The 27075-nt window shown below is 51.1% G+C and overlaps 1 protein-coding gene across 1 annotated transcript in view; it reads left to right on the forward strand.

Annotated features, from left to right (window-relative positions):
* Positions 1-3966: 3966 nt before the first annotated feature.
* The window catches only part of LOC108938838 (protein shisa-9B-like), a 29224-nt gene continuing 6115 nt past the window's right edge, over positions 3967-27075 (forward strand). Inside the window, exons 1-2 of the mRNA XM_029246935.1 lie at positions 3967-4715; positions 18745-18863. Coding sequence (XP_029102768.1) covers positions 4168-4715; positions 18745-18863 — 667 coding nt within the window. The 5' untranslated portion in view covers positions 3967-4167. The remainder of the gene's footprint in view (positions 4716-18744; positions 18864-27075) is intronic.

Consider the following 27075-nt stretch of genomic DNA (forward strand, 5'->3'; position numbering starts at 1 on the left):
CACAGCACCCGCGGGTGCTCGAGACGTGCGCACGGCCCCAGGCATGACGTACCGGTCAACGTCCTTCAAACCCCAAGCTGCTTTCCGAACTCATTTGAAACAAGTTACACAAAATTGTTTTCTAGCAGCAGGTGCATTGTTACTGATCCTGTTTTTGCTGCTGTGCTCAGTATTCATTTTTACCCCATGATGCAGTGGGACTGGCTTTGGGGACGGTGGCTCTAATAGAAAGGGGTTCGAGCATCCATTTCTGACCCGGATAAAATGAGATTCAGCAAGAAAAACAGGTAGATACATAACTGGAGCAATCTGGGCACCAGAGTCAAGGCAAGGCAAGGTTTTGCAACCGAAAGGTTGTTGGTTCAAGTCCCTTTGTATGTGGGACTTGAAGTGACAACCTTTTGGTTGTGAACCCTAGTTTTTTTAAAGCTGTGCCAATTTTTCACACAGATAAACGGAAAGTTGTTCCTCCAGGAAACTTGTATATGGAGCTATCAGGCCCTTTCTGTTTTTATGGCTCCCACCTTCCGATGTGTGTGGGACTCCGCACCTGTCATGTCTAGATGACACATAATACTATGTTTTGCACACCTGTGTGCGCCGACTGTCTCCTCCCGGCGACGGCGTGCGTCTTCCTCTCTTCGTCCTCCTTTCTCCCTCCCGGCTGCTTTCCAAGCCCCCACCCCGCTTTGCGGAGATCGACTGGACTGTGATTGTTTTCTTCGGATGCCGTGGATCAAAGCACAGAACCTTCAGCGCAGCTCTGTCTGTCTGGGGGCTTAACAGTTCTAAGCTATTTATAATGTTTTACCCATTAATACAGTTGGGTCATTTTCACTGGTGCAGCTTAACGTAAGAGCCTTGACCAGGGGTGTTGCAGCAGGAGGCGGGACTCAAACCTGCTGCCCCCTGTGGCTCACAGCCGCTCCTGCTGCGAGCTGGGCGTCTACAGGGCTGTGGGTGAAATGGGTGAACAGTTCTCTTCTGAGTCGGATATCTCGCGCAAGGTGACCTGCAGGCCCTTGAGCGAAAAGGAAGGACTAGCTCATAAAACACACATCGCAGTGCCTGTTGCGTATGGAAGAACAGAGTACCTGGCTGAAACCGAGAAAAAAGATGTGAAACAATGCAATTCGAAACCGAGGGAGCCTCCCCGCAATTTACCGCGTTTTCGCCGCCGTGTGGGTTTGGCTTCGCTCAGCACTCGCTCAGCACCGTCATGCACGTGGAGAACTGTTCTGTGCTCGGGGATGGCTGCAGGCAGCTTAGCGCTAGAACGGATTCGCTGGTAACCTGAAGATTGCTGGTTTGAGTCCCAGGAGGGGTGAATGGTGCACCAGAAAGGTTTTTAACCTGAATTGCTCCTATAAGTCATGCGGCTAGATACGACTGTCAGCAAGTTGGAGAAAAAAGAGCAATTAGAGGGTCAGGGTGTGGGCAAGTAAGGAGCGAGCGCAGGCTAAGGGATTCGAGCTCAGCCGGTGCAATCTTTGGCTGGGAGAAAAAACCGAGGGGGAAAAAAACGAGCTAAAATGAATATTCAAAGGGAGTGTAAAGTGGATGATTAAGAAACGGAATAAATCATTTAGCAGCATCCTCAGAGGCGTGCAGCCGGAGCCGACGAGAGGGCACATTCATCTGCTAATCTGGGGCCCAGAGGCAATTCATTTACAAATTCCAGATAGTGTTGAACGCTAAATCGGGCCGCTCTTCAAAATGCACAACATGTACCGCTCCGCGCCCTGTCTTCTGAGGCCGATCCCTCGCTTTGCCCCGTTCCGCTCTGGTCCCCGGGGGGCGCCTACGGGTTCCACCTCACCTTCACCTCTCTTCCCGCTCGCATCCTCGGCAGATCTTCCGTACACCTTCGCCCGTCCCCCCCTGTCTTTCTTCACCTTTCCCGCGAACTTTCCCTTCCGAGCACCTTCTTCTTGGCCACCTTCTTCTCTGTTTCACTGCACCCGTAATCCACGGCAGTAAATAAAAATCGAACGATGCCCTAATGCGCTTGATGCCTGCATGGGACGCTCGGTGTCTTAACCTTTAGTCTCCGTCCCACAAACCAGCTCCTGCAAGCAGATGCAGGCTGACACCAACATGCAGGAAGCTGTGTGACCCCCCACACACACAAGCGTGCCACGCTGCCCGCCCCCACCCTCTACTGTAGCCACACTCATCTGTTGAGCTGATGGGGCTTAGAAGCAGAGAGAGAGGCAAGCCGGCTGGGGAGAGAGACAAAGAGAAAGAGCGGGAAGGCAGGACGGGGACGGCAGCGCGGAGAAACAAAGGACCAGGAGAGACGCTGTGGATGTGGAAAAACCAGGACCGCAGGACACACACCGAGCCAGAAGCAGAAAGAGAGCTAGGAGAGAGGGAGGGAAGGGCAAACACAGGTAGAAGGAGGCTGTATCGGTGCCAAGGGGTAGGGCGAGAGGAAGGGTCTGGATGCACGAGGTGCGCTCATTCGTTCATGGAAGGAAGGGAGCGAGGGAGAGAGTTACAGTGAGGGATGAGAGAGAGAGGGATGGGGAGCGGGAGCCCGTGTGAGACACCAGTGTTCGGTGCTGCCTATTTACAGTGAGCCAGCCTCAGAAGAGCGCGAGATCGGGATCAGAGCAGAAGAGCGGGAAGGAACACACTTCTGCACCAGAAGGGACGGAAAGCAGGTCGAATCACAGTCTCCTCCCGAGTTGGCGGCTGCGGAAAAACCGAGCACAAAGGAAAAAACACACAAATACATTTACGTACAGTGTAATACTCTATACTGTGTGCTATATTCATATCGACATATGTGTGGTTCTCACATCGCTCTCTGGACTGGACTTTGGAAAAGGCACTTTGCAGATGCTGCGCCGTAAGAATGCGAGTCGCTTCATGTGGATCTCTTCGCGGCGGAGCTGCTTTTGTCTGAGATGGGAAATAATGCTTGGCATCGATGGCTCTCGTGAGTGAGGAATACAACAGCACGAGCGCAGCTACATCCGCAATCTGGGATTGTTTTCGCTCTCCTTTTGGTCTTTCCGGGCAAAGTGTGTCGCTGCACTTTGCTCGGACGGGGAGATGATTCTGGAGTTTAACCTGGGCACACAGAGGGGCCTTTATATTTCCCTGCGATTGCCCTTTCCTGGGTTCGAGGAGTGAGGCTTAGGGCTGGGGAAGAGGAGGGTGCAAGAGAGACAAGCGGACGGACGTTCACAAAGAGGACCGAGTGACTGCAGGTCATCGGGTGGTGACCATAAATCAAAGCGAAAAATCCCCCCAGGACTGACACCTGAACACACAGACGTAGAGGCCAAAGCTAAAATATTAATTTCTGAGAATCTCCACTTCAAAGCCTTTGTGAGCAGACTTCTTGGGACACGCGTGTCTTTTGAGGGTCCTCCTGCTTCACATGCCCCAAGAACCCCGGCAGCGCGACACGGCTCCCCCCCGGAGAGACTACGAACAGGCCATCTCCTTCTGGATCCGGAACTGTTGCTCTCAGCTTTGGCATCGGGCGTCCCAGCGCTGAGATGAAGCGCTGACATAGCAGGCCAGCGCTGGATTGTGCTTCATTGTGGGATTTCGAATTTCATCCTTTCAGAAGTCCTGCCAGCTCCTGCAACCCGGCCAGAGGAAGCGAAAGGAGGCCCTCAGCGCGCGAAACTGGTTTCGAGGGAAGGGCTGGCAGAGAAGGCGTGCATAAAACCAAGTGGGCATTAAATCGTTCCCATTATGTGAACAAAGGAAAACGCCGGAAAAATTACAAAGCCGTTATAAAAACTGTAGGAAAGCCATCACCGAGATTCCGAATTGCGCTCAGGCGGCAACCTCCCAAAATTGGGCTCTCCAGCCACCTTGGGACAGAGGTGACTTTTGGGTCTGAAGGATAAAATCGAACCCGCTGCTGAAGTCAAGATCTGCGGAACCGCTGGGCTTCTGCCACACATGGTCCTGGTCAGCTCAAAGCTTGCGTGTTCCCTCACAGGGTTAACAGATCTTCGTCTTTTTCTTCTACGAATTCTTTTTCAAATTTAGGGTTCAACTGAGTGGAATCCGACAATTTTCCGCACTGTAGACTCCGATCGTATCGTGAACTTTTGGCTCTTCTGCTGAAACTGGACTTTTCTTCTGGAGAACAGCTCTCTCCAAGTCTTCGTACATCTGTAGCTTTGGGATTAAGGAGGCATGGCCAGCGGAGCCGTCACGTTGCGGCTGCTCCTCCCTTTACTTCTGGGGAGGGTCTCTCTGGCCCAGACTGACAAACAGCCAGATGTTGACCTCCTGGCAGCCAACCAGACGGCAGAGCCCTCCCTGCCACCGGACGTCACCCTATCGACGCCTACAGGGGAACTCGAGGAGGAGACCGTCCCACCCACAGGTAGCCGTTGCCGTGGCTACTATGACGTGATGGGCCAGTGGGACCCACCTTTCAACTGCAATGCCGGAATCTACCTTTACTGCTGTGGCACCTGCTTCTACCGCTTCTGCTGCCAGTTCAAGCAGCACAGGTTGGACCAGACGTCCTGCTCCAATTATGACACGCCCATCTGGGCCAACACTGGCCGGCCGGTGGCATCTGTCACTGAGTTCCAGGACCAGCACGAACGTGACAGGACCCACATGATTGTTTACATCATCTGCGGCGTGGTGGCTGTCATGGTGCTGGTCGGCATCTTCACCAAGCTGGGCCTGGAGAAGAGCCGTGGTGGGCAGAACGACATGAACAGCTCCAGGTGAGCGGGGCTGGGGGGCGACCCCGCAGAGACCCAAGAAAGGATAGGAGATCGGGGCACTTCGGTGGTTCTGTGACTGTCACAAACAGCTGAGGGTCAAGGGAAAATGTGTTTTCATCTGCGTGTTTGTGTGATCGAGTGTGTGTGTGTGAGCGAGAGAGAGAAGACTGAGGAAGAGGGAGGGTGTTTTAAAACCGTAGATTACAAGGCAGCAAATGGGGGAAAATCTGAATGTGACTGAGGGATTAAGACTTTATATTAAACTGGGATGACATTTCAATGGTTGTGAAGACAATCTGTTGAGGGCTCATGAACTGCGGGGGCAGGGGGGGCAATTATGGCAGGTTGTACAGATAACACAGCGAAAGGTCTACGTTAGAGGTTTGTAACGGGAGTTTATTTTGTGCCCTTTCACCCCCGATCTGCACCGTGGCAGGGCAGTAAGGAGTGTACGGTAAACCTCCCACTGTCAGGCCCTCGGTATTTTACACTGGGTTACCACAGCTCTTTGTTCTCCCAATGGGGTATGACACAGCGGGCGACAGTGATACTCTGTCCATCCACCTGGGAAACACAAGCAGATCAGATTTCATGTTCGCCATAAACTGGCATCTTCCGTGGTTTCAAACTTGCACCACAGCAGCCACCCTGGCTCAGAGCAGGTGTAACATTTAGCATTGCATCCCGTTATACGCAAGGGGACAGTGGTGGCGCAGTGGGTTTGGCTGGGTCCTGCTCTCCGGTGGGTCTGGGGTTCAAGTCCTGCTTGGGGTGCCTTGCAATGGACTGGTGTCCCGTCCTGGGTGTGTCCCCTCCGGCCTTATGCCCTGAGTTGCCGGTTTAGGCTCCGTTTCCCTGCGATCCCATAGGGGACAAGCGGTTCAGGAATGTGTGTGTGTGTAGTATAGAGGGTTATTTTTTTCTATGACTTCCTAAAGATGCATCCACAAAAAAAAAAAAAAAGAAAGAAAAAAAGAAAAAGCACAACAGGAAGAATTTCTCTTTTGGTTACGGAGTTTTACCAGAAAACGCAGCCGTGCGCAAAAGAGCTGAAAAAACGAGAACGAGACCGCAAACAGCGTTTGCAGCAAGAAGACCTCAAAAGTTCAGGAAGAATATCCTGAGACGCGTGATCTCTCTCGGAAAGATGGCATTTCTGTACTTTCAAGGTTCACTTGTGTAAAACTGATATCATGGCAAAATCTCGAGGAAGATGGGGTGCTCTTGCTGGTCCGGTATCAGCTGGTTTGGACCGATGGGGGGGTTCGGGCCGCCGGTGTGCTCCACTTAGAGTAATTCTCTAAGAGTGGAACTCATCACTGCATTACCAAAACCTAGCAATGTAACTGCTAGCTTTGTTAGAAAATATTTTTATTTAATTTAACCCCTTTTCCTCATAATTCAATCATAGCCCATTACCCTGTTCTTAAACCTCCCCCTTGAAGCATGGCAGTCAGGGCGACTCGGGTGCGAACACACCTCCTCCTGTGCGCTGACTCCGAGTTGCCTGAATTTCCTGCTTATCATATTCAGTCTAAGGCAGGCAGGAAGACATTCTTAGCCCCGACAGGATTAATATGAAAGGAAACGCGGGGCGTCGGGGTAAATCACACAGCTGTCAATGTCTTGGGCTCACCAGTTCTTACCGGAGAGGACATTTCCAGATCTGATGTCTGAGAGTATGTTGAGCACTATTTATCTGAAGAAAAGCACACCTTTAAAATGTGTGTGTGGCAAAGCAAGGTGTGTCTGCTTCAGGGAGCGACCGGACAGGGGTCGCTGGTGGGTGGCCGTTTTTTATTCTCTCCACCCGTAACGATGTCATACAGCAAACGATGCAACAGTCAGAAAAATCCCAACACAGCAAAAGTGAGCACAGGAGAGCAGATTTAACGATAACCCTTAAGACGCACCGATTCTTCAGCCCAGAAAGGGGAGGATACATTCCGAGACGTTCGATCACAAAAAAACCTTCCCTTCTTGCTCCCAAACTCCAAATTTCTACAGTCTCAAACCGGCTGATGGATACTTGGAATTTGGCTGCACCTTGTGCCTCTTGTCTCATTAACAAGGTGTTGCCAGGTGCAACCGTCCATCTTGGGGACCCGGTGCGGTCGAGCCAGAGCCTATGAGTGTCCTTTATTGACATCGAGCTAAACCTCTTCTGAAAACATCACGACTTTATAAATTGTTATGACATTAGTTATTACTGTGGAGCCCAAGTCCATCATGTGTTTCTCAAACGTCCCATAAGTATGATGTCAACTCGCTCAACTCATCAACTCGCTCTATGTCGACACATAACATCACTGGTTACTTTAGCCAAAGCAAATGTTCAGAAGTACGTCCGGAACTATTTGTGGATTATTTGTCACCCTTTGACAGAAAGGATGTTGTGTACGGAGCCCCGAAACCCCACACCGGTCATTTCTGAAGGATGGAGGCAATGGCTGAAGAGAACGAGCAGATTTGGAATCTACAGATTAGTCAGCTTCATCGCTGCCCACAGAGCACTTTAAACATAAAACCATAAAACCAAATTGAGCCTCAGCTCTTGAGCCCTTGATAGCTTCTTTTGGGGAGCTGTCTCAAGTCCGATAATGAGGCAAGAGGAATTAGTTAAGGATTAATTGTGGATTGGTTTAGCGATCTTAACTTAATTTAGTTCATAATTGGCAGTCTTTGCACACGTTGATTTCTCCACTATTTCTCCGGTATTGAACAATAAATATGGGACACGATCATGGGCGGAATCACACGGCTTACAGAAATTTAGAAAGAAAAAGACGTTTTAGTGGATATATTTGGATCTCCAGTGTAGATGGAGGGAATCTGGTGTTTGTGTGGTACGTCTTCCTGGCTTATCTTTATGGCTTATCGTTGTGGCTGGTCGCAAAGCACCGTTAAGGGCGTCCGAGTACTGGCCGCTAAACCTGGAGCTCCGTGCTGTGAAAGAGCAGCCACATCGAGCCCTTTATCCAAATCATCCTGACAGCTGCTGCAACTGCGCAAGGGCTCAGCTCGCGTTCAACCGTAAATACACCTCTTACCAGTGCTATCATTTCTCCTCCTCCCTCCAAAATCTATTTCTGCCATCACACTCCCATGAACCAAGCCCTCTTTTGTCTCGGCTCTTTGTGAGACCTCTGCCTGCATTTGCATAATGAGAAAAGTCCATGGGATGTCTGTGGACGGTTCCGCTGCCTCTGGTCTGAAGGTAATAAATGACCATAAATGACCGCAGCACTGCTCCCTGGGGTCCTGTTGCTCAGAGTCGCTCATTAATTGTCCGATGCTCCTTTCACACACGATGCTATGGTAGAGCAGGGCTCTGTGTGTCTCGTTGTATGCAAACACAAAGGGCACATTAGCTAAGGACTTGTTCATTATTTATGGCTTGCTGGGCGATAACATTAAATAAATGTAGTCAGCCACACGTGCACCTCTCCATAGTCTATTGGGATTGTATAGCTAAAAGGGTTCCAATTTCAAAATCAGTGCCATCAACTAAGATAATGCAGCTTGTCTTATAATAATACTGCTCTTAAGAATCAATCACCTCACAGGATAAGAGAGGAAAAAATAAGTGAAATTAATGAAGACTTGTTCTGTATATATAATATTAACGTACCACTTCTTGCAAGATTTACTTTAAACTCCTTGCGAAATTAACACCTTGCAAGGGATTTAAACTTCACAAAAGATTAAGACGGCAGGAAGATTAACGCCGCGCCTAGGATTATCTCCTGGTCCTAGCGGTGCTCATCAGACCTCGCGCCTCGCGGTGCCAGAAAACGGCGGAGCCCAGCGAGCAAAACCGCATGGTCGCCATTCAATTATCAGTTTATTAGCTAGTGCCGGTAAGAGTCGCCAGTTATCTCCCTTAAGCCAAGGCACTGATGAAAGACAGCATGACAGTGCAGGCCACACCGCTGGACTGGGTTCTACAGAAGATCAGCAGCCACCAGACTGGGCACCGTAGGCGAACGCCCAAATATTGATGACAGCGTTGTACAAATGAGGACAAGTCGGAATATACACTGCTGCCTCTTCCACTCTATTTCTGTTCCACGCTTCACAACACGTACCGCATCTATTATGAGTTTTGAGTGACTGCAGGAGTCATTCAAGTCCCATTTGGCGGTGGCCTCCTGCTGGCAACAAAGGTATGGACTTCACGACCATCGAATGGCAGTCTTTGTGTGTGATCAAGCCCTTCACTGGAAAAAAAAGTGCAAGGGGAATGTGTTGCCATCCCATGGGGAGAACACCCTTCACTTTGCCAAACTGAGGGCATCTATGAGGGAGATGAGAATTCTAAGCACGTTTCCTGTATCTCCAATTGTTAAGTGCTGCTGAGTCAATGTCGTCTCTGGGAAACCATTAGAAGAAGATGACTCCGGAGAATTCTGCTCTAACACTTGAGTCCTTAGAGTTTAAAGGGCTGTGTCTATTTTCGCTGCGATTGAGTCCAACTCAACTCCAAACTGCTGATCATCTTCTTCTTCATTTTCCTGCAACTTCCCCAGGAGTTACTGCCTTTTTGAGAGAAACCGGCCTTGACACCACATACCCAGAGTACGATAACCTCAGTGCCATCATCAGTGTTTTTGATGAGGGTTCCAGCCTGATTTTCTCTAATATCCATCTGTCAATCTTTATGTTAATCTGATGTGAACCAATCTGTAGTAATGCATCTTAAAGTGAACTCTAACCATATCTCCTGTACCAATTACGTCACCTAAAGTTAATGCTAGTTACATCTATTGTAATCGTAATTACATCACCTAAAGTTAATAACATATCAGGAATTGTAACCGTCACTAGTCACATCTTCCAATATTAGCATGACCAGAATGGGGGGGGGGGCAGCCCAGATGAACTTAGACCCTCACAAGTTTACTTCTTCTCTATCAGTCTTGGAAGATTTGATATCTACATTTAAATTTTCCATTTATTTATTTAGCTTTTCTCCATAGTGACTTCCAATGAACTCTATATCTATATCTATATCTATATACCTATAGCTGTATCTACATCTATATCTATATCTCTGCTGTGTTGTCATCTGCATCCTCCCCCACACAAATTTTTAACCATGCCTCACTTTGAGCGCCGCTTGATGCACGCCGCGCTACTCTTAGCACTTTTTGCGCTACCAGAAATGAGCACTGTGATGCAGACTCCTAGAAAGGTTGCTCTGCAAAACGACACAGAATTGCATCTACCGAAGCTGTAATTACATCACTTAAAGCTGATCGTGGTACGTGCGCGGCTACGTCACTCGCCACAATGACAGCTGGCGCATGAGGGGAAAAGGATCAGCGAAAGGGTCACGGCTTAGCAGCCCCACAGCCTCGTTGCGAGTGACACAGTGACACAGTGGCGGCGACTAGTACGACTGCGATTAGTCGTCTGGGTCTCTGATCAAAGGGCTGCGTGCTAAAAAGACAGGCGCTGCTATGATACCCTTCGGTGAGGTGCTTACCGTAGATGAGCTCAGTAAGCATACAGCGGTACAATAGTAAGATGTTAAGTGGAACTGGTAACAACATCCTTACTGCAGAAAAAAAGAGAAAAGAAAAGGAGACTGCAGCCAACTGGTCTCATGGTGATGTATTCCTGAAGGCAGGAAGCAACGCCTCTGAGATGATGGAACGGCGTGACCTCATTAAGGCACCGTGGAGAAGTTTACACAGCCCGTTGCGAGAGCAGGGGTTAGACTCGCATAGTAAAAGCAGGGGAACATTTAACACCCGCCTCGCTTTCCCTCAGCCCCGATGAGCTTCCTGCACCTCCTGCCCTTTGCTGCAGGGGCTCAGTGTGACTTTGATCGTCTGCGAGGTACCGAATCAAGAACACGGAATACGTGACACGTAAAGAGAGACCGAAGGACACGGAGAATGGCACATTTTTTTTGTTTTCGGAGCGCTAACCCCACACGGTGGTGTCGCTGAGTCTTTCTCTTAGACGTTTGTTCATCCATACGGTCGAGAGTTGTTGACTCTTATTTCGTTTAAACAAATGATACTTCGCTCAGTAGGGGAGCGCAGCGGCGCGGCGGGTCGGACCGGGTCCTGCTCTCTGGTGGGTCTGGGGTTCGAGTCCCGCTTGGGGTGCCTTGCGGTGGATCGGTGTCCCGTCCTGGGTGTCCCCCCTCCCCCTCCGGCCTTACGCCCTGTGTTGCTGGGTTAGGCTCCGGCTCCCCGTGACCCTGTATGGGACAAGCGGTTTCAGATGTTGTGTGTGTGTGTGTGTGTGTGTGTGTGTGTACTTTGCTCTACCACAAAAGACTTTGAAACCCTTAACATTTACGACAACTTAAATATTCCGAGACATTTGATTACAGTGCGGATTGGCTGAGGAGCTTTACGGTGGGAGGTGCTTAACTCCTTACTATTTGGGGCGCAGTGGCCCAAGGTGGGTTTAATGACATTTTTACATCCGTACTGTACTGTCCTACCCTGAGGGCTCTGTGGTTTCCAGACAGACATACAAGATGTTCCGCAAAGGCCCACTGACTCATCCTACCTCCCTCCCTTCCCTCAGCCTACTGATCCCTGCTTTGTCATTCAGGCTTTATAGATTCCAGAAATAGTGACTGCCGTTTTCGAACGTATTTTTTTTTAGACTTCCTCGAGTTGATACTTCCTGTCCGTCAGAATCAGACAAAGGAGCGTGTGATGTGCGCGCTCCCTTTCGGAGGTGGACTGAGAATAGATACAGACGACGGCTAGACGCAGAACAGACCTGCACGCAAGTGGATGGAGCGGAGATCCATGCGGCCGAAACACAAATCAAATTAAATTAAAAGAAATCAGAGAACTGCAAAACCGTGCACAGATATCGATTATGAATGGAAAAAAACTAGTAATTATTATGAGTAATATATAGATACACACAGAATTCAAGTTTGAAGCTTTATAGTCACCCTAACCCTCAAGTACTGAACATTGGGTGTGTGGGGGACTGCAAACACACACACACACACACACACACACACACACAGTCTGAAACCGCTTGTCCCATACAGGGTCATAGGGAGCCGGAGCTTAACCCTGTAACACAGGGCACAAGGCTGGATAGGGAGGGGACACACCCAGGACGGGACGCCAGTCCATTGCAGGGCACCCCAAGTGGGACTTGAACCGCAGACCCACTCAAACCCGCTGCGCCACTGCATCACCAGACTACCAACAGCAAGAAATAAAATCAAACAGTGCAAAGACAATGCAATGCAATTGTGCAATTCACAGTACCGGGGGATGTAATATCAGGGATGGAAATGGAAGGACAGAACAAGTGACCGAGTAGGAAAAACACGCTACGAGTGAAAAGACGATCAAACAAGCGCCCACTATATAGATAGATAAAATTCAAGGGTGGCATATAGGTGTGTAGCACAGAAGACAAAAATGTAGAAACGATTGTGTACTATGGGAACGTGGTACAGGTGGATGGGGCATAGTTACACACAGAGATGCATGGAGAGCACACGCACACACAGCATGTCACTGTGTCCATAATCAGACCCGCGACAGTAAAGTTTCTGACGAATGAAGAAAAATCTACAGAACCTAGGTAAGCCGCTTTTGACCTGGGTTTCTGACCAGGAACCGGTGCAATGAAGCGGCAGCGTGAGAGGCGTGCTGGTCGCGCGCTCGGGGCGAGCCGGCTTCCGCGGATGATGTGGAGCTGAGATGAAGGCTGATGATCGGTTCTTTAAAGTTCCGCTGCTGCAACGCTAACTGGCTGCTACATCTTATCGGGTTTGGGATTTGAGACTTGCTCTTCACCCGCCTGCCATTCGCTATGAGGCGGAAGGGTGCGAACGGCAGGCGAGACGGGAGCGAAAGTTCAGGCATCGTGTAAGACGCTGATCGCCAGCGGACGGCACAATCGCAGCAATGGCTCCGTCTCCTTTTCATATCGTGGCAGCTTCCAACTCCAGTTTGGGCCAAATGATTCCGATCATTGCAATTACTTGGAATTGTGTCTGTTGTGAAATGAAGCTCTAAACATTTCAAAACGGTGAGGAGAAAACCCTTAAGGTCATTACAGAGAATTTATGCAGAGCCCCGTACTGTACATGCCGACACCACTTTGTGTCTTGGCTCAATTCTATACACAAAAGGTGTTTATTCATGCCAGCTCAGCGTGGTACTGTAATTTATGTCTGTGCCGGTACAAAAACGTAATATCAGATGAAAGAAATGATACTCGGGAAATGAAGAAGGATTGCGCTGTGAGAAGGGCGGCTAAATACGTCGCCGCGCTTTGAAGGAGCAAAGCAGTCCGTTTACGTGGAGTCGCGAAAGCATAATTAGTGCACGTTTTCGAAAGCGCAGATATGAGTAAATTGAAAATGCAGTCAAGTTAAAGGAATCGGGAAACAAAGGGCGCGCTAAGAGTTCCCAAAGAGCTGATGTCACGGCAGGCCGAGAGAACCGGGACGGAGACCCAAGTGCGGAGTCGTTCGTCTGGAGGCAGAGGATCGGGCAAGTTCTCGGTATAGGGGACAGGCGGAGGGTTGGTCGATCGGCGGTCGGGGTCAGAGCGGGAATCCATGGGCGAGGTCAGGAGACAAAGCGAAGGGTCGGTCGAATGGCGATCGGAGTTGAAACGAAGATCCGCGGACGTGGTCGAGAAACAAAGCAAGGGGTCAAAACTGGAGAATGTCAACTGAGAACTGGAGATGGGTATGAGCGAGGAGTCGCAAGGAAGGGCGGTTGTCCCTGACGAGATTCCGCAAAGGTATGGAGGCCGAGGAGGTTCTTTTAAAGGGTGAGCGGTTAATCAGGCGCTGGAGCAGAGTCGGGTATTGTCGGTTGAGTTGCGGGCGTGGACGTGACAGCTAACGACGTCCTCCTGCGGCCCGTGGAAATGAGCTGAATAGCGGCAGGCGGCTTACTTGGGTCCCCCGTCGCCTGCCTCCTTCTGAGGCCTCCGTCTCGGCAACCCTTTTCACACGGCAGCCAAAAATCTGCTCAACGCCACACGCCGAACAGCTCGCCGGGAGTGAGGAGAAAGGAAAATAAATTAGAAGTAGAGGGGACTGAATGGAGGAATGCAGTCGCCGGGCCTTTCGCACAATAACGTGGGAAATTGCCCATCAGATTAAAAGGCGGGAGTTTTGCTCTTAGAATAATCCCACAACTGCAGCCTAAGAGCAGATTAATTGATCCATCCGTATTTTCCAACTTGTACATTAAGATGTTATTATTCCCTTGGCTTGGTCGACACTGTTCTCCAAAGCCACTTACCGCATTTGGTACATGTATCCAGCAGGGTATTTTTACTAGAGCAATCCAGGGTAAGTGCCTTACTCAAGGGTACTACAGCAGGGCTCCCCAGTGAGCCAGAAGTTCGGCTTAAAAGCCCGTCTTCACCTCGGCGCCGTTAAAGGATGTTCAGGTCTCGCTAGCTGGCCTTCAGAAACACAAGCAAAGGGATGTTCATTTTCCCAAGCGCTCATTCAGCTTCACCGGTGAGTCACCGGTTCAAAAGCGTGGCGCCCAACCAGTGGTCCCCCAAGTCCACGATGCTCACATGCCCCAAAATGCCAAGGGGATGATGGGATTTTTTTGGTTTTCGGCTCGACTCCCGATCTCTCTCACCCGCGTCTCCCCCATGCCCGGCGTACCGGAGAGGGGCGCTAAACTGGCCCAATTAGGATGGCGATTAGTTTAATCAGGTGATTAACTGGCTGTCAGGATCAAACGCCTGCAGACAGCGAGGGCCTGCAGTGGATCATGGGAGTAGCGAGGGCTTGCTGGAGTGACGGACCATAATCGCTCCCCCGAAATAGAGGGAGAGCCTTGCAGGCAGCAGATAAACAGGAGAACCAGGATGAAACGAAAGCGTCTTTCTGGATCGAAATATCCCTCTTTCATGTTGCGTGGGCAACACGATGTGTATGTTATTGGGGACAATGTCATATTAACCCAAGTCAGTCATTTATTAGATTCTTTTTTTCACGAGGAAGATGCTAAGCAAGTTTAAACTTAATGTAATAAATAATAGGGGAAACGATGATGTCCAATTCAGCAGGAACGGTTTGGGAGACGCAATATGCTTTTAATGCCAGTGATTTATTTAACGTCTTGATTAATAAATGAGATGAACATATTTTTGTCGGAGGCTGTGGAACGAAAAAACAACTTGAGCGTTTTACGGAAGGGGGTTGACTCGCGCCTTCCCCTCCCAGTGGAATGACATCATCTTCGTCCTGGAGTCCTGCGCTGTTTACCCTGTTTTATAGATACGAGAGCTTGTCCACCCTGGTTCTCCTCTTACTCTCTAGTGTGAGAGATGGATCTGATCCACCCATTAACAGTCCAGTGCAGGGTCGTGGTGGTCCTAGAAACAATGGGCACGACGCAAGATGGACCCTGGATGGGACACCACACACACAGCAAGGCACAGATTCACCAGTTCACCTGAAGCACGTGTCGTTGGACTGTGGGAGGAAACCAGAGCATACGGAGGAAACCTTTGCAAACACAGAAAGAACATTCAGTCTCCACGGAGATTGAGCTTTGAGGCACCAGGGCTACCTACTGTGACACCCAGCTACAATTCACACACACACACACACACACACACAAGGCATAGAGTCACCAGTTCACCTGAAGCAAACGTCTTTGGACTGTGGGAGGAAACCAGAGCATCTGGAGGAAACCTTTGCAAACAGAGAAAGAACAACCAGTCTTCACAGAGCTTGAGCTTTGAGGGGCACCTGTGCTACCTACTGTGCCACCCAGTTAGAATTCAGTCAGTTTTTTAAATTTTTTTTGTGCAGGGAACTGAGCACAGTCGATTTTTTCCCCTCTGCAAGATTTTGTCCTAAAGCATCGGAATCCGTGTACCTGAATCAGCAAATAAGTGTTTATTTCGTCAGTGAAAATGAGGAGAATGCTGTGGGCGGATGCGGGAACTGAAAACCAGTTATGATGCCTGTTGAGATAGAGGCCTCTGCGGAGCAGAGTGTGTGAAGATACTGTACCTCTGTGACATGTGCTTGACGTTAAACACACACAAGTGACATAAGCGACCCTGTCCTGCCCAGGACACACCCCAGGATTTCGCACTCGCCAAGCCCGACTCGGCAGAACCTTCCACGGGGTCCGGTCCTCGCACCCTGGGCCGTGGCGGCCGCCTCTGTTGTTCGTCCCGCTCTTCGCGGTTAGCTGAGGGAAGCAGCAGCGAAGCGACACCCTGCCGTGAACAACCGATCGAGAACGAATAAGACGCAGCTCTGGATGTGGTGAATTCTTCTGAAAAGATGCCCTTATAAAAATAATTACAGCTCATACCTTGCTAAATCTATATCTCTCTCCCCAGGGAAATAATACATCATGAGGTAAATTATAAATAATATATCATGTGGTAAATTGCCGAGAGAGCGCAGGGAGCTTCCTCTTCGGCTTTTTTTTTGAGGATTATTTTAGCTCTTTGCTTTGTCCTCCAACAAGTGAGGTCCCAGGTGCCTGGGCTGCTGGGGATGAGCAGCGGTGTAGAACACATCCACCGACTCCTCCCGTGGCTCTGCTCGAGGACGTCGGGGTGGTTGGCCGCGCTCGCAGCTGAGGTCGGCCTTGACGGGGAGATGCGTAACGGGGTCATGGACGGCGGCCTGTCGGACGGTCTCCGGCTGCCTAATGAGAGTCCCAGCGCGTTCCGTGTTCCACGTTCCACAAGCTCAATCTCCAGGCAGCGGAGCGGGACGTCTCGGCTCCCCCGCCCCCCGCTGTCGCACGCCTATTTATAAGCAAGTGCCAACAGCGATGTCAGCAGGTGCGCGCGGAGCGACCCGCACGCGGAGTATTTCCGAGCAACACCGCGCAAACACGTCTCGTGCAGATGGATCCCGTCGCCTTGAGGGCGTCAGCTCGGGGTTGCGGGAAGCTCTGGTTGCAAACTCCAAGCGAAGCCATCGCAAAGGGCAGACAAAAGGGTGACGCCCGCCCATGTGACGAGAACACGTGACTCAGCTGCGGCGACGACACCGGGAGTAGGCTCTGACCCACTTGTACATATCCCACAATGCACTTGTTCAGTCTATCCATGCTTCTCCTCTGCTCTTTCTCTCACCTTACTCCCCCACCTGACGCAGTTCTGCAGCTCTTGACCGCTCCTAATCATATTTCACGGGGGGTGTGGTGGCGCAGTGGGTTTGGCTCGTGCCTTGCTGTGTGGCAGGTCTAGGGTTCGAGTCCTGCTTGGGGTCCGGTGGTCCTGTGTTTGCCTCCCCTGCCATACAGAGGAAGGCCCTGGCAACTCACCTCTGTTTCCTGCCTCGACTTGCCTCAAAAACCACACGAGTGGTCACTGTGGGTCGGCTTCGACTCGGCACATACCGTGCAATCGCATATTACTAAATTCCCTTTTTCCTGCACACAAGTCATATTTGCCAACATTAGATTGCAAATGAATTGCCTGTATAAACAGGTGAGTCTTGCTAAAGGAGTCCCAGGTCTCCAGAACACCACACCAAGCAGGTGTGGGAAAAGCTGTAGAGAAAAGCTCATCTCAACGCGTCAGCTCTCTTACAAGGGCAGCTTCTCAGAGTTCCTTGGGCCCCGCGTCACCCCCACGTCGTAAGACGTGCTTCACAGCAGGCTCACTATACAGCCTGTCCGCTGGGCGAGAAGCACATGGCGCCTGGATGCCAGGTCCTTGAAACCAGATCCCACCTCGCTGCAGCACTAGTATGAAGATGTTGCTGGAGTGGGGGGTTCAAGGGCACCAAGAAGCAGCCGAAATCACGTGCACGGGGGGTGGGCTTGCGGAGTGTGTGCGTGAACAATCCGCGATGCTCTGGGTGCCCTGCGCACTGCTGGATGCTCACAAAGAGTTCCGCTGAACAAAAACCTGGTTCTGATTGCGGAAAGTCCTGCCCGGATTGCCGAGATTTTGAAACCACAGTTACCTCGCAGTCTGGAACCCCTATAAAGAGACCTGGGGTGACCAGGTCTGTGGGTCATCAAACCCTGCGAGAGGGTACGTTTGTGGTCACCCATCATTCCATTTTTTCAGCTCTCTCTGCCTTCCTGTAAAACCGGTGAAGTCTGAAGGAACCGTACGTGCCGTAATATGACAGGTGAGGGAGTGCTGCCCCTCCTGCTGTCGTGTGTCCCCTTAGTAATTGGACAGGAGAGGTGTTTTGTAAGGACGAGCTGCTGTGTGTCACACGAGGCCAGTCAGTGCCGCTGAGGTTGAGCTGCGGTGAGTCGTCGCTCTATGTACAACACTCTGTGCAGTGTGGATGATTGCGGCACAGGCCTGGATTGAGGTGTTCGTGCGCCCTGGGCATTTTCGCTGTAGGATGTACAAAAAGAGGGGTGAACGCCTATTGAACTATATCGATTGACACAATGTCATTTAAATCATTCTCATGCTAACCGAAGGAGGGGGTGCGGTGATGCAGCGGGTTTGGCTGGGTCCTGTAGGTCTCTGGTGGGTCTGGGGTTCGAGTCCTGCTTGGGGTGCCTTGCGATGGACTGGCGTTCCGTCCTGGGTGTGTCCCCACCCCCTCCGGCCCCACACCCCGTGTTGCCGGATTAGGGTCCGGCTCGCCGCGACCGCGCTCGGGACAAGCAGTTTCAGCAAATCTGTGTGTGTGTGTGTGTGTGTGTGTGTGTCATGCTAAACCATGTGACTGATGGAGAAGGCAAACAAAGTTCTCGGGAAAAGCCCAGACATTCCGAAATTCTTTCTTTAAACGCAACATCGAAGTCGTAGTTGCACTGAATTCGTTTCACGTTCCATTTCCTTATTTTTCCTCTCTGTTAAATTTTTTCTCCACCTCCAATTGTGCGTACAGTACCTAATGGGAAATGCGGCGCTGACTCCGGCATCCTCCGAAGGGGGGGGGGGGCGGCTGGAGCGCCGTGTCCGGGTGATCAATGGGGAAAGGGCACTGGTGATGACAATCGATCAGTTAGATCACGGAGTGTCTGAAGGTCTTCTCCCGAGGTGGAATTAACCTCTTCCTCTCTGTACCTCTGTACCCCGCACGCTGGCGCAGGACGCTGACGGAGCTGCTGAAACAGCCCGCGGGGGACATGGGCAGCGCGGATGGTGCCGTGGCATCGCACCCTGTCGGCGCCAATGGGATCTCCGCCAGGATGCTGCGCAGCAGGAGCGGTGAGCCGAGTCCTGCCCCGGCGCCGCCACCCCAAAGACCAACCTCCGCCTCTACAAAGGCAGAACCCCCTCCCGCATAAACACTTTAACCACCTTTGTTTCTCTCGACTCCGAAACGCACGGCACCACCCCGCGTCCAAAGTCATCTCCTTCGCCGCCGTTGGAGATCCACTCTTGGATTGACAACACATCTATTATGGCTTCACCGCAGATAGCGATACGTGAGCACACGTATCATTAGGAAGCAATTAGAGGCGCGCTAATGATACGTGTTGACAATAATTATAGGCCGCTTCGATGCCTTCAGACTCGGCAGCTTTTATTTTTTTGCAGAATTGTTTCGGTCGATTCAGACAGCGAGCTCACCGGTGCGACAGCGGTGCCCCTCGCACCCGACCCAGACTGTCGGAGAGTTCCTGAGCCCCCCAACCGCGACCCCCCCCACCGCGTCTCGACCACAGCCCTCAAATCATTCCGGTTTAATTGCGTTGCTGGAATCACGCATGACTTTTCACCCTCTCTGTTTCTCCTCTGTGTGTGAGCTCTACTCTCACACTCCTCCCCCCCCCCCCACACGTCCATCCCCACCGATATCCATCTCCTCTCTCATTCCTTTCCATGCGGGGGACAATACCAGGGGCACCGGGATCAGACCGGCCCGGGATCTCTTGCGGTCGCTCAACCCGTCCTGCATCCCTGCGTTATTATTGCACTTATGCTCATAATTAGACGCAATGCCGTTAACAAACGAACCTGAGCTGAAAGTGCAAGCAGCCGCCGTGTCGCACGGAACAGTTAAAAAGCGCTGCCGAATTAACGCCCCCTCGGAGAGACCGTATATTCAGGGGAAACCGGATCGCGCGCCGCAGACATATGATGCAAGGCAGCATTTCCCAAGGGTGACTGCTGTTCAAACACAGTGTGGGATGTGCACCTGGGGAGGACTCCTGATCTCAGGAAGAGGTCCTCATTTGCTCAAAATGGAATGGCGTGTCTGCGTGCAAACATCTGTGCAGAGCGCAGGGCTGTGCGCATAGGGGAATGCTGATACCTGTGCGCTGGAGTGTGAACACGCGTATGAATCGGTGTGCGGCTGTCCCTGTGGATGTGTTCCCATGTATATGTGGAAATGGGAGCGTAAATCTATTATGAGACGCTTTGCTGAGTCTGAATGCCAGTGCCGTTTCTCGGTGACCCTGGTACATTGCATCAGAACTCTGCGAACCTTCGATGCCACACACACACGTCGTTGTTTAATGGATTTACAGGGCAGGGCAGTGACACACATACAGTATAGCCTCAGTCGTCTACCACGGAGGGGAGCGCGGTGGTGCAGCAGGTTTGGCTGCGTCCCGCTCTCTGGCGAGTCTGGGGTTCGAGTCCTGCATGGGGTGCCTTGTGATGGACTGGCGTCCTGTCCTGGGTGTGTCCCCACCCCACGTGTTGCTGGATTTGGCTCTGGCTTGCTGCAACCCCACTTGGGACAGGTGGTTTCAGCAACTGTGTGCGTGCGTGCGTGCGTGCGTGCGTCGACCATGGTGATTGGTAACAACACACAGGCACATAAAAGAGTAGCACTTGATTTAGAAACCGCAGGAGAGACACACACACACACGCACAACCGCATGGTGGGTCCACCCAATGCTGACGTTCCTGGAATCGACTCAGATTCGTTAGGTCGGTCACTCTCTACGGGTGTGTGACAGTTACATGCACAAAGGGTCGATCTCTGGTTCTGGTCAGTTATGATCGCATCGATTCGGTGGGTCGATTCGTCGACCTGCAGGATGCGGTGGGTGTCTGGATCTCTACAATGCGCTGCACCCTGTGTGCGAGCGCAAGAAAGAGTGCTTTTGTGGTTGGCGCACCACTTCGACCCCCAGCTGTTGTCACTCTGCTGCCCTGAACAGGAGGGAGACCGACCCCATCTCGGGGACAAGCCGGCCTGCCGACCGACACGAAGCGCCACCCTCCGCTGGGGAGCGTTTGCGGGGGGGAGCGCCCCGCCGTGCCGCACGTGGGAGGATTTGCCTCGGCGCTGATGGACCGTAACCGCGGCGCAGTTCAAAGTGTTTCCTCAGACAGCCGAAGGCCGCCCAAGGATCCCTTCGAAATCGCGCGACTGTACGCGCCCGAATTTGAGCCGCGCCGCAGCTGCGGGGATTACGGACCGACAGCGGCGTCAAGCAGGTTTAAGGAGCTGTATCCTGAAAGCGACGTGACGCGCTCCGATTTTAATAATTTCACGTCACGTCTGTCTTGTGCCAGCTTCACGGTCTTAGGCGGCAGTTTAAGATGGGCATAGATGTACATTAAATTACCAGGATTAACTTTAATAGTCACAACGCCGAAGCTACAATAATATTAACGTCCGGGTCTGAATGAGAAAACATTACATTGAAAAATAAAATAACGCTTTGACGATATTATTACTCCCTTTACTTGAGGACACTTCCCCTTTGGATTAGTGGTTTTATCTATAGACATTATAAGAAAACACTTTCCTTCATATTTTACAGGCCCCAGTACTTAAGCCAGACACCAAGGAGCTGGAATTGTGTTACACGGTTTGGTTCCAGTATTAATTTTATTCGTTCATTATTTTTGCACACAGTGCAAAATATGCAAATTAAATGCGGCAGACAAAACTGCAGTGATGTTTAGAGCCACACACCTTTACAGAATTACTGCTGTGTTTCGTTGGTGGGTAATATAGGGGTCGGGGCTGAAGGGGAACGGGTTCGAATCCCATTCTACTGCGGTACCTTCGATCAGGAAACTTACCCTGAACTGAAACGGTAGAGATACATACCGTACAAACGAGTAAATCACTCTAACCTTGGGTATCTAATATTATAAGGCAACCTGGACAAAGGTGGCATCTAAATAGGAGGTTAATAATAAGCAATAACTGTAAATGCTTTACATGAGGTGTGATTTAGCAGAATTTGCAATTATTGAGCCATTTATACGGCCAGCTTACTTTACTGGAGCAATTTAGGGTAAGTACCCTGCTTGAGCAAAGGTACCACAGCTGCTGGTGGGATTCGAACCTGCAGCCTTGGGGTCCAAAAGCAGTCGCTCTAAACATGAAGCAACCGGGTGTCATTGAAACACCTTTTTATGATTTCAGCGTGTAATACGCAAAGTGTGTTCAAACTCAGCCGCAGTCTGTCGACTTTAGTTTTTGGAGATTTGTTCATCCTTAAATGAGCATTTTTTCCAGCATCTGCAATTTGGAGCAGTGAGGGATTGCAAACACAAAAAGGCACACATGAAGTCTATTCAAGTCCAGAAGCAACCTGCGAGACAAGCAGAGAGAAACAGTGACGATCACGCAGCGTCCATTCCGGGGGACGCTGACAGTCTTAATGAGACAGTGAGACCAAGATGAGGACAAGGAGGTGAAGAAGGGGGTCCTGTAGAAGACAAGACGTGAGTTAAGGTCCTGAGAAGTGTGCTGAAGCCTCCAGATCTGGAAACCCAATGTCTCTTTCTCTCTCTCTCTCACACACACACACACAGTTTCTCTCTCTCTCCTGTCTCCACTTCCCTGTTCTTCTGCCAGATTTAAATGTCATTGGACTGCTTACATACGGAGGCTGCAGCAAGGAGGAAATGTCAAGCATATTAATGCTTGCATTTGTGTCTCTTGCTCTGTATGCGTGTGGGGGGGGAGTCCTCATAGACGAGGCCACACTGGACTCTAAATCACAGTTCTCCCACTCATTGCTTCCTTCTTTCTCCTTGTACTCTTTCATCCAAGGTGGCTGTTATTCCTTTCTCATCCCTTCTCTCTCGGAGCTCCTCTCCCTCCACCCTTTCGCTGCGCGGCCCCAAAGCGCTCCGTGTCTCCTCTTTACACGAAGCCGGTGAATTACGAAGCCGAAAGGACGTTAGGGCATGCTCGCTTGCCCCGCCGCCGCGTGTGACCCAGTCCCCCATATCGCTGAGTGCCACCTTGCCCCAGAAGATGCTTTCCGAGGAAGTGGACGCTGCCAGTTCGGACTGAAGGTCAAACGTGCCGTTGTGAGAGAGGATATCTGTGGCGAACCGGCATGGGCGAAGCGTGCCAGGAGCATCACGGGTACAAGCACACGCGTGAAACAGGCACCATGTGGCACACGGCTCTGCTCAGGACCTGTTGTAGTGTGCAGGATACTGGCCACACACACACACACACACACACACACACACACACACACACAGTGGAAGCAGGAGGAGGCTTGAGCGACAAAAGGCCATGTTCACTATGAGTTCACAGAGCTGAGAGCTTTAGCGTGTGCCATGTGGCCTTTCTGCCCGTGTGCTCCAGAAGCGACACCATCAGATTTTAAAAGAAAAAGAACAAAAGGTGGGATACGGTGCATGCAAAGCAGTACGGAGTGTACAGACGACTCGGGAGCGTGGTCAGTTTTGTCAGGAGATGAGACACCGTGTCCTCCCAACACTTCTGCAGCAGATCCCAGAGATGCGGGACACTTTGTGTTGATTTACTTTCACTCCTCTGTCCAGTTTGTCCCAGCCAGGCGATGCCCAGGTGTACTCAAACTTTTGACTGGCACCGCGCACACAGCTTGAAAGGGCGGTGATTCGTCGGGTTATTTAACAAAGTAGGTCGCTTCTTGATGCTGCGACGACTCGGGATTGTGCTCCAGCAGCAGGAGGACCGCTCGCACACGTCGAACCCGTCACGTGCCCATCATCCGCACCAGCGGCGGCCAAATGGAAAGCACGCCATCCTGTAGTTTCATTCGTAATTGGTTACCCACAATGCCGTTTCAGAAGCTTAGGACCTGATGTCACCATCACAGCTGAGGAGATCAGCACAGCGCTGGCAGAAATGCTGGAAAGGAGAGGAACTTGGTTGCGGCTGCCCAAACCCCAGCAGTGCCGCGACGCCGTGCCTCCTACATTTACATTTTACATTTATTCATTTCGCAGACGTTTTGCAGAGAAAAATACAAAAAAGTCCATTACATCAACAGGAGGAGAAATTTGGATACAGACGTGATTCTTGACTACCGTCCGTTTGTCACAAACCACCATATAAACCAGTACACATTACATGCATAAAGGTTTTTCATTATTAAACAAATTAATATTTTTAAATTATTAAAATTATTATTTTTTCAAGCACTTACGAGATCAGGGGAGAAGCGAGTCGGAAAGAGATGAGTTTTGAGACCCTTCTTAAATGTAGAGGGAGATTCAGCAGTTCTGAGTGAGAGGGGAAGGTCTTTCCACCACATCGGAGCCAGAACCAAAAACCTTTCTGCTTTTGATTGTGGACCTTTTGTGCAGGGGACCACCGGGTGAATAGAGGTGGAGGAGCGTAGCAGCCTGACTGAGATGTAGTGAGTGATCAGCTCTTGTAGATAATAGGGGATCAGATCTGTTGAATCGAGCAGCTACGGGAAGCCACTTCTCCCCGGAAGGTCACATCACAGTAAGACATCCGCAAGTAGATGGAGTCCACAGCTACTGTGTAACACAGGTGCTCCACCTTTCCCTGCAGATGCGGTGCTCTTGCTCCCATATGCATTTTCGCAGCCGCAACACCTTAGAAAGCGACTTATTCTGTCTCGAGTCACTAGTGTCCCTTATTCCTCCATAAGTGGTTCTTGACTTTCAGGGTCCAGCCTAAGATACTTCATGAGCCTATTAATATGCAAAGCAACACATACTTATCCAGCACAATCCAGCCAGTGTGTAGCAATCTGGTGGAGCAGCTCCTGGAGATCGGGGAAGTGCTCAGCCTGGAGACTTTACTCGCCATTGTACTCTTATTAAGTGGTGACACCCCCCACAGGGAGAGCTTGGCGACATAGAGCAGGACAAGAGCGGGACGGTTCCAGCAGGAAACGTCAGCGTCACTTTCGATTCGCCGCACGCCTTTACACCTGGGTCACGGGTGAGGGGCCATAGACGGAGAAGGTGAACATCCCACACGGATGGGATGCTGCTTTTCTCCAAAGTAACGTTCAACTTGGTAAAATAAAGCGGAGCCATCAAAAGATAACGCGGTTTAGATGCAGATACACGATTGTCAAAGTGCAGTTTGTCTGGCGTCTCCGTTTTGCTGGCACGCGTTGCTCAAGAGGCTGCTTGTAGACACAAACGTGAACATGGTAGATGGTGTGACACAAACTTATGTAGCTGTCAGGAGATCAAGAGAGAAATGGGTCTGAAGGAGATGCGGTGTTCATGTTGAATCCTGGAAGGGATTCAGCAGCTCTGAGTGACAGAGGGAACCCATTCCACCGCATCAGAGCCAAAGAAAAGAATTTATAAATGTTTGATACTGGAAGCCAGGTGAGTGAATAGGTCAAACAACCAGAGTTGGAGGAGTGCAGCACTCTTGGTGGGGTATAGGGAGTGATCAGGTCCTGTAGGTGTTGGGGAGCAGAGCAGGTTCTTTGGTGGCCTTGTAGTGTCATGGAGAGCGACAAGGAGGCAAGACACATGGAGGAAAGGTTTCTGTTGTACAAAACCATTTTGGACCTGTGGTTGAGATAACTAAACTGAGTGGTAAATATCTAAAGTTAAGTAAAAGAGTTAATTATTGCTGACTAAGTAGCTTGAGATCAAAGTGATGGCAAAAAATTCGAAGTGGAGAAGAAAATGAGGCCAAAGGGATTTATCCTGGAGACGGTACACGTGTGTGTGTGACTGCTTATAGGAACGGAACTCACGCTTGCTGTATCGTGAAGAGGGTCACCGTGTTCGGCTGGGAGGGCCTCGGGGGGGGGGGTGGCCTGTCCAGGTCTCCCACATCCCGGCGTCAGAGCTGTTGAACGAACCATGATTAATGTCCAATGGAAAAAAAAGATTCCAGGATCCATTAATTGGAATTGATCCAACCTCCAGTACAACAGGGCAGTAAAGTGGGGCGCTTGGATTGGGTCAAGTGTGTGACCCGTGTCTTTGATCTGGGCGGAGGACATAGGGCAGACAGTACGGGGTGGTGTTGAGTTGGGACCCACGAAAGCACAGCACCGCGCTGGGTGGGATCAGGACCCTCCCTGACTCTGATTGTCCCAGATGTGACTCAACGCTCCTGCATGTGGACGCATAGCCACCCCTTGTTGGACACTTAGCGTCATTTGGATGAGGATGGCATGGTACCTCTGTCTCGATGGGTCCAATCCCTACACCCCATGGTACTCTTCTTAATGAGTGGACTGCGAGCACTTCGCGTGTCTCTGAATTCAAGGGACGTGCTCATACCACCCACTCCATTCTGTGAAGAGCACGTAGGCAAATGCCGGTGCGTGTGGCTGTGCGTGCAGGTGTGTGTGTGTGTGGTGGCCTACTTGAGCGCAGATGAGTTTTGAAGAGCTGCGGTGCTTGGCGCTGCGGGCGTTTCGTCCGAGGCGCGGTCGACGTGCCCCCCAGGGCTCACAGAGCCCAACCCCCCCTGTATACGGATGGCCCCGACAACGTATAGGGAGGGCGAACGAGAGAGCGACGTGTGTGGCAAACGCAACGCCGAAAGAATAAAAAGGAGCACCTCTCAAAAGACCGAGCGCAGACGCAAAAAATTTCGGACCGGGATGAACCACGCGTGTTACCGGCGAATGCCATAACCTGACAGCAGGGGGCGCCACCACCTCCTGTCGCGTATGACATCCTTTTAAGCGGACGCGACGTATTTGCGACAGTGCTTCGGCAACACGGTCTACGTATCATCTTCACAAATCCCCATGGGTTGATAATCACGAAAAAGGTTGAGCCGGAGCAGACAGACGGAGGGATGAGGACGTGGACGGAAGGAAGGAGGGGATGGGTGGTGCGGCTGGGTCTCTGCGGGGGGGCAACAACGTGTCAGGTACCGGGGGACCAAATAATTATTAGCAACAGTCAGTGGAGTTATAAACACAATCGATTTGTACACAGGCTTCCTTGAACTCTGGGGGGCGTGTCCCAAGCCTTGCCCCGCCCCCTGTCGCACCTGTGAGGAGGGAAGAGGGATGAGGACATTGGGCGGGACATGGACGGAGGTGGCACCTGACTGGGCGGCCGCAACCGCGGCAGTGTCCTCCACCCCATCCGGCGGCCCCCTCACACCCTCGCTTACTGCTCACCGTAGTGCATTGAACTGCTCAGGTGGAGAGAAGTTCTTGAGCTCCCCACACATTTACCCATCATGCTTTGCACATGACGGCGCTGGAGACACCTGACGCCCTGCTATGGACACCTAGTGCTGAGG

Source organism: Scleropages formosus, chromosome 20 (genome assembly GCF_900964775.1).
Source record: "Scleropages formosus chromosome 20, fSclFor1.1, whole genome shotgun sequence".
Lineage (NCBI taxonomy): Eukaryota > Metazoa > Chordata > Actinopteri > Osteoglossiformes > Osteoglossidae > Scleropages > Scleropages formosus.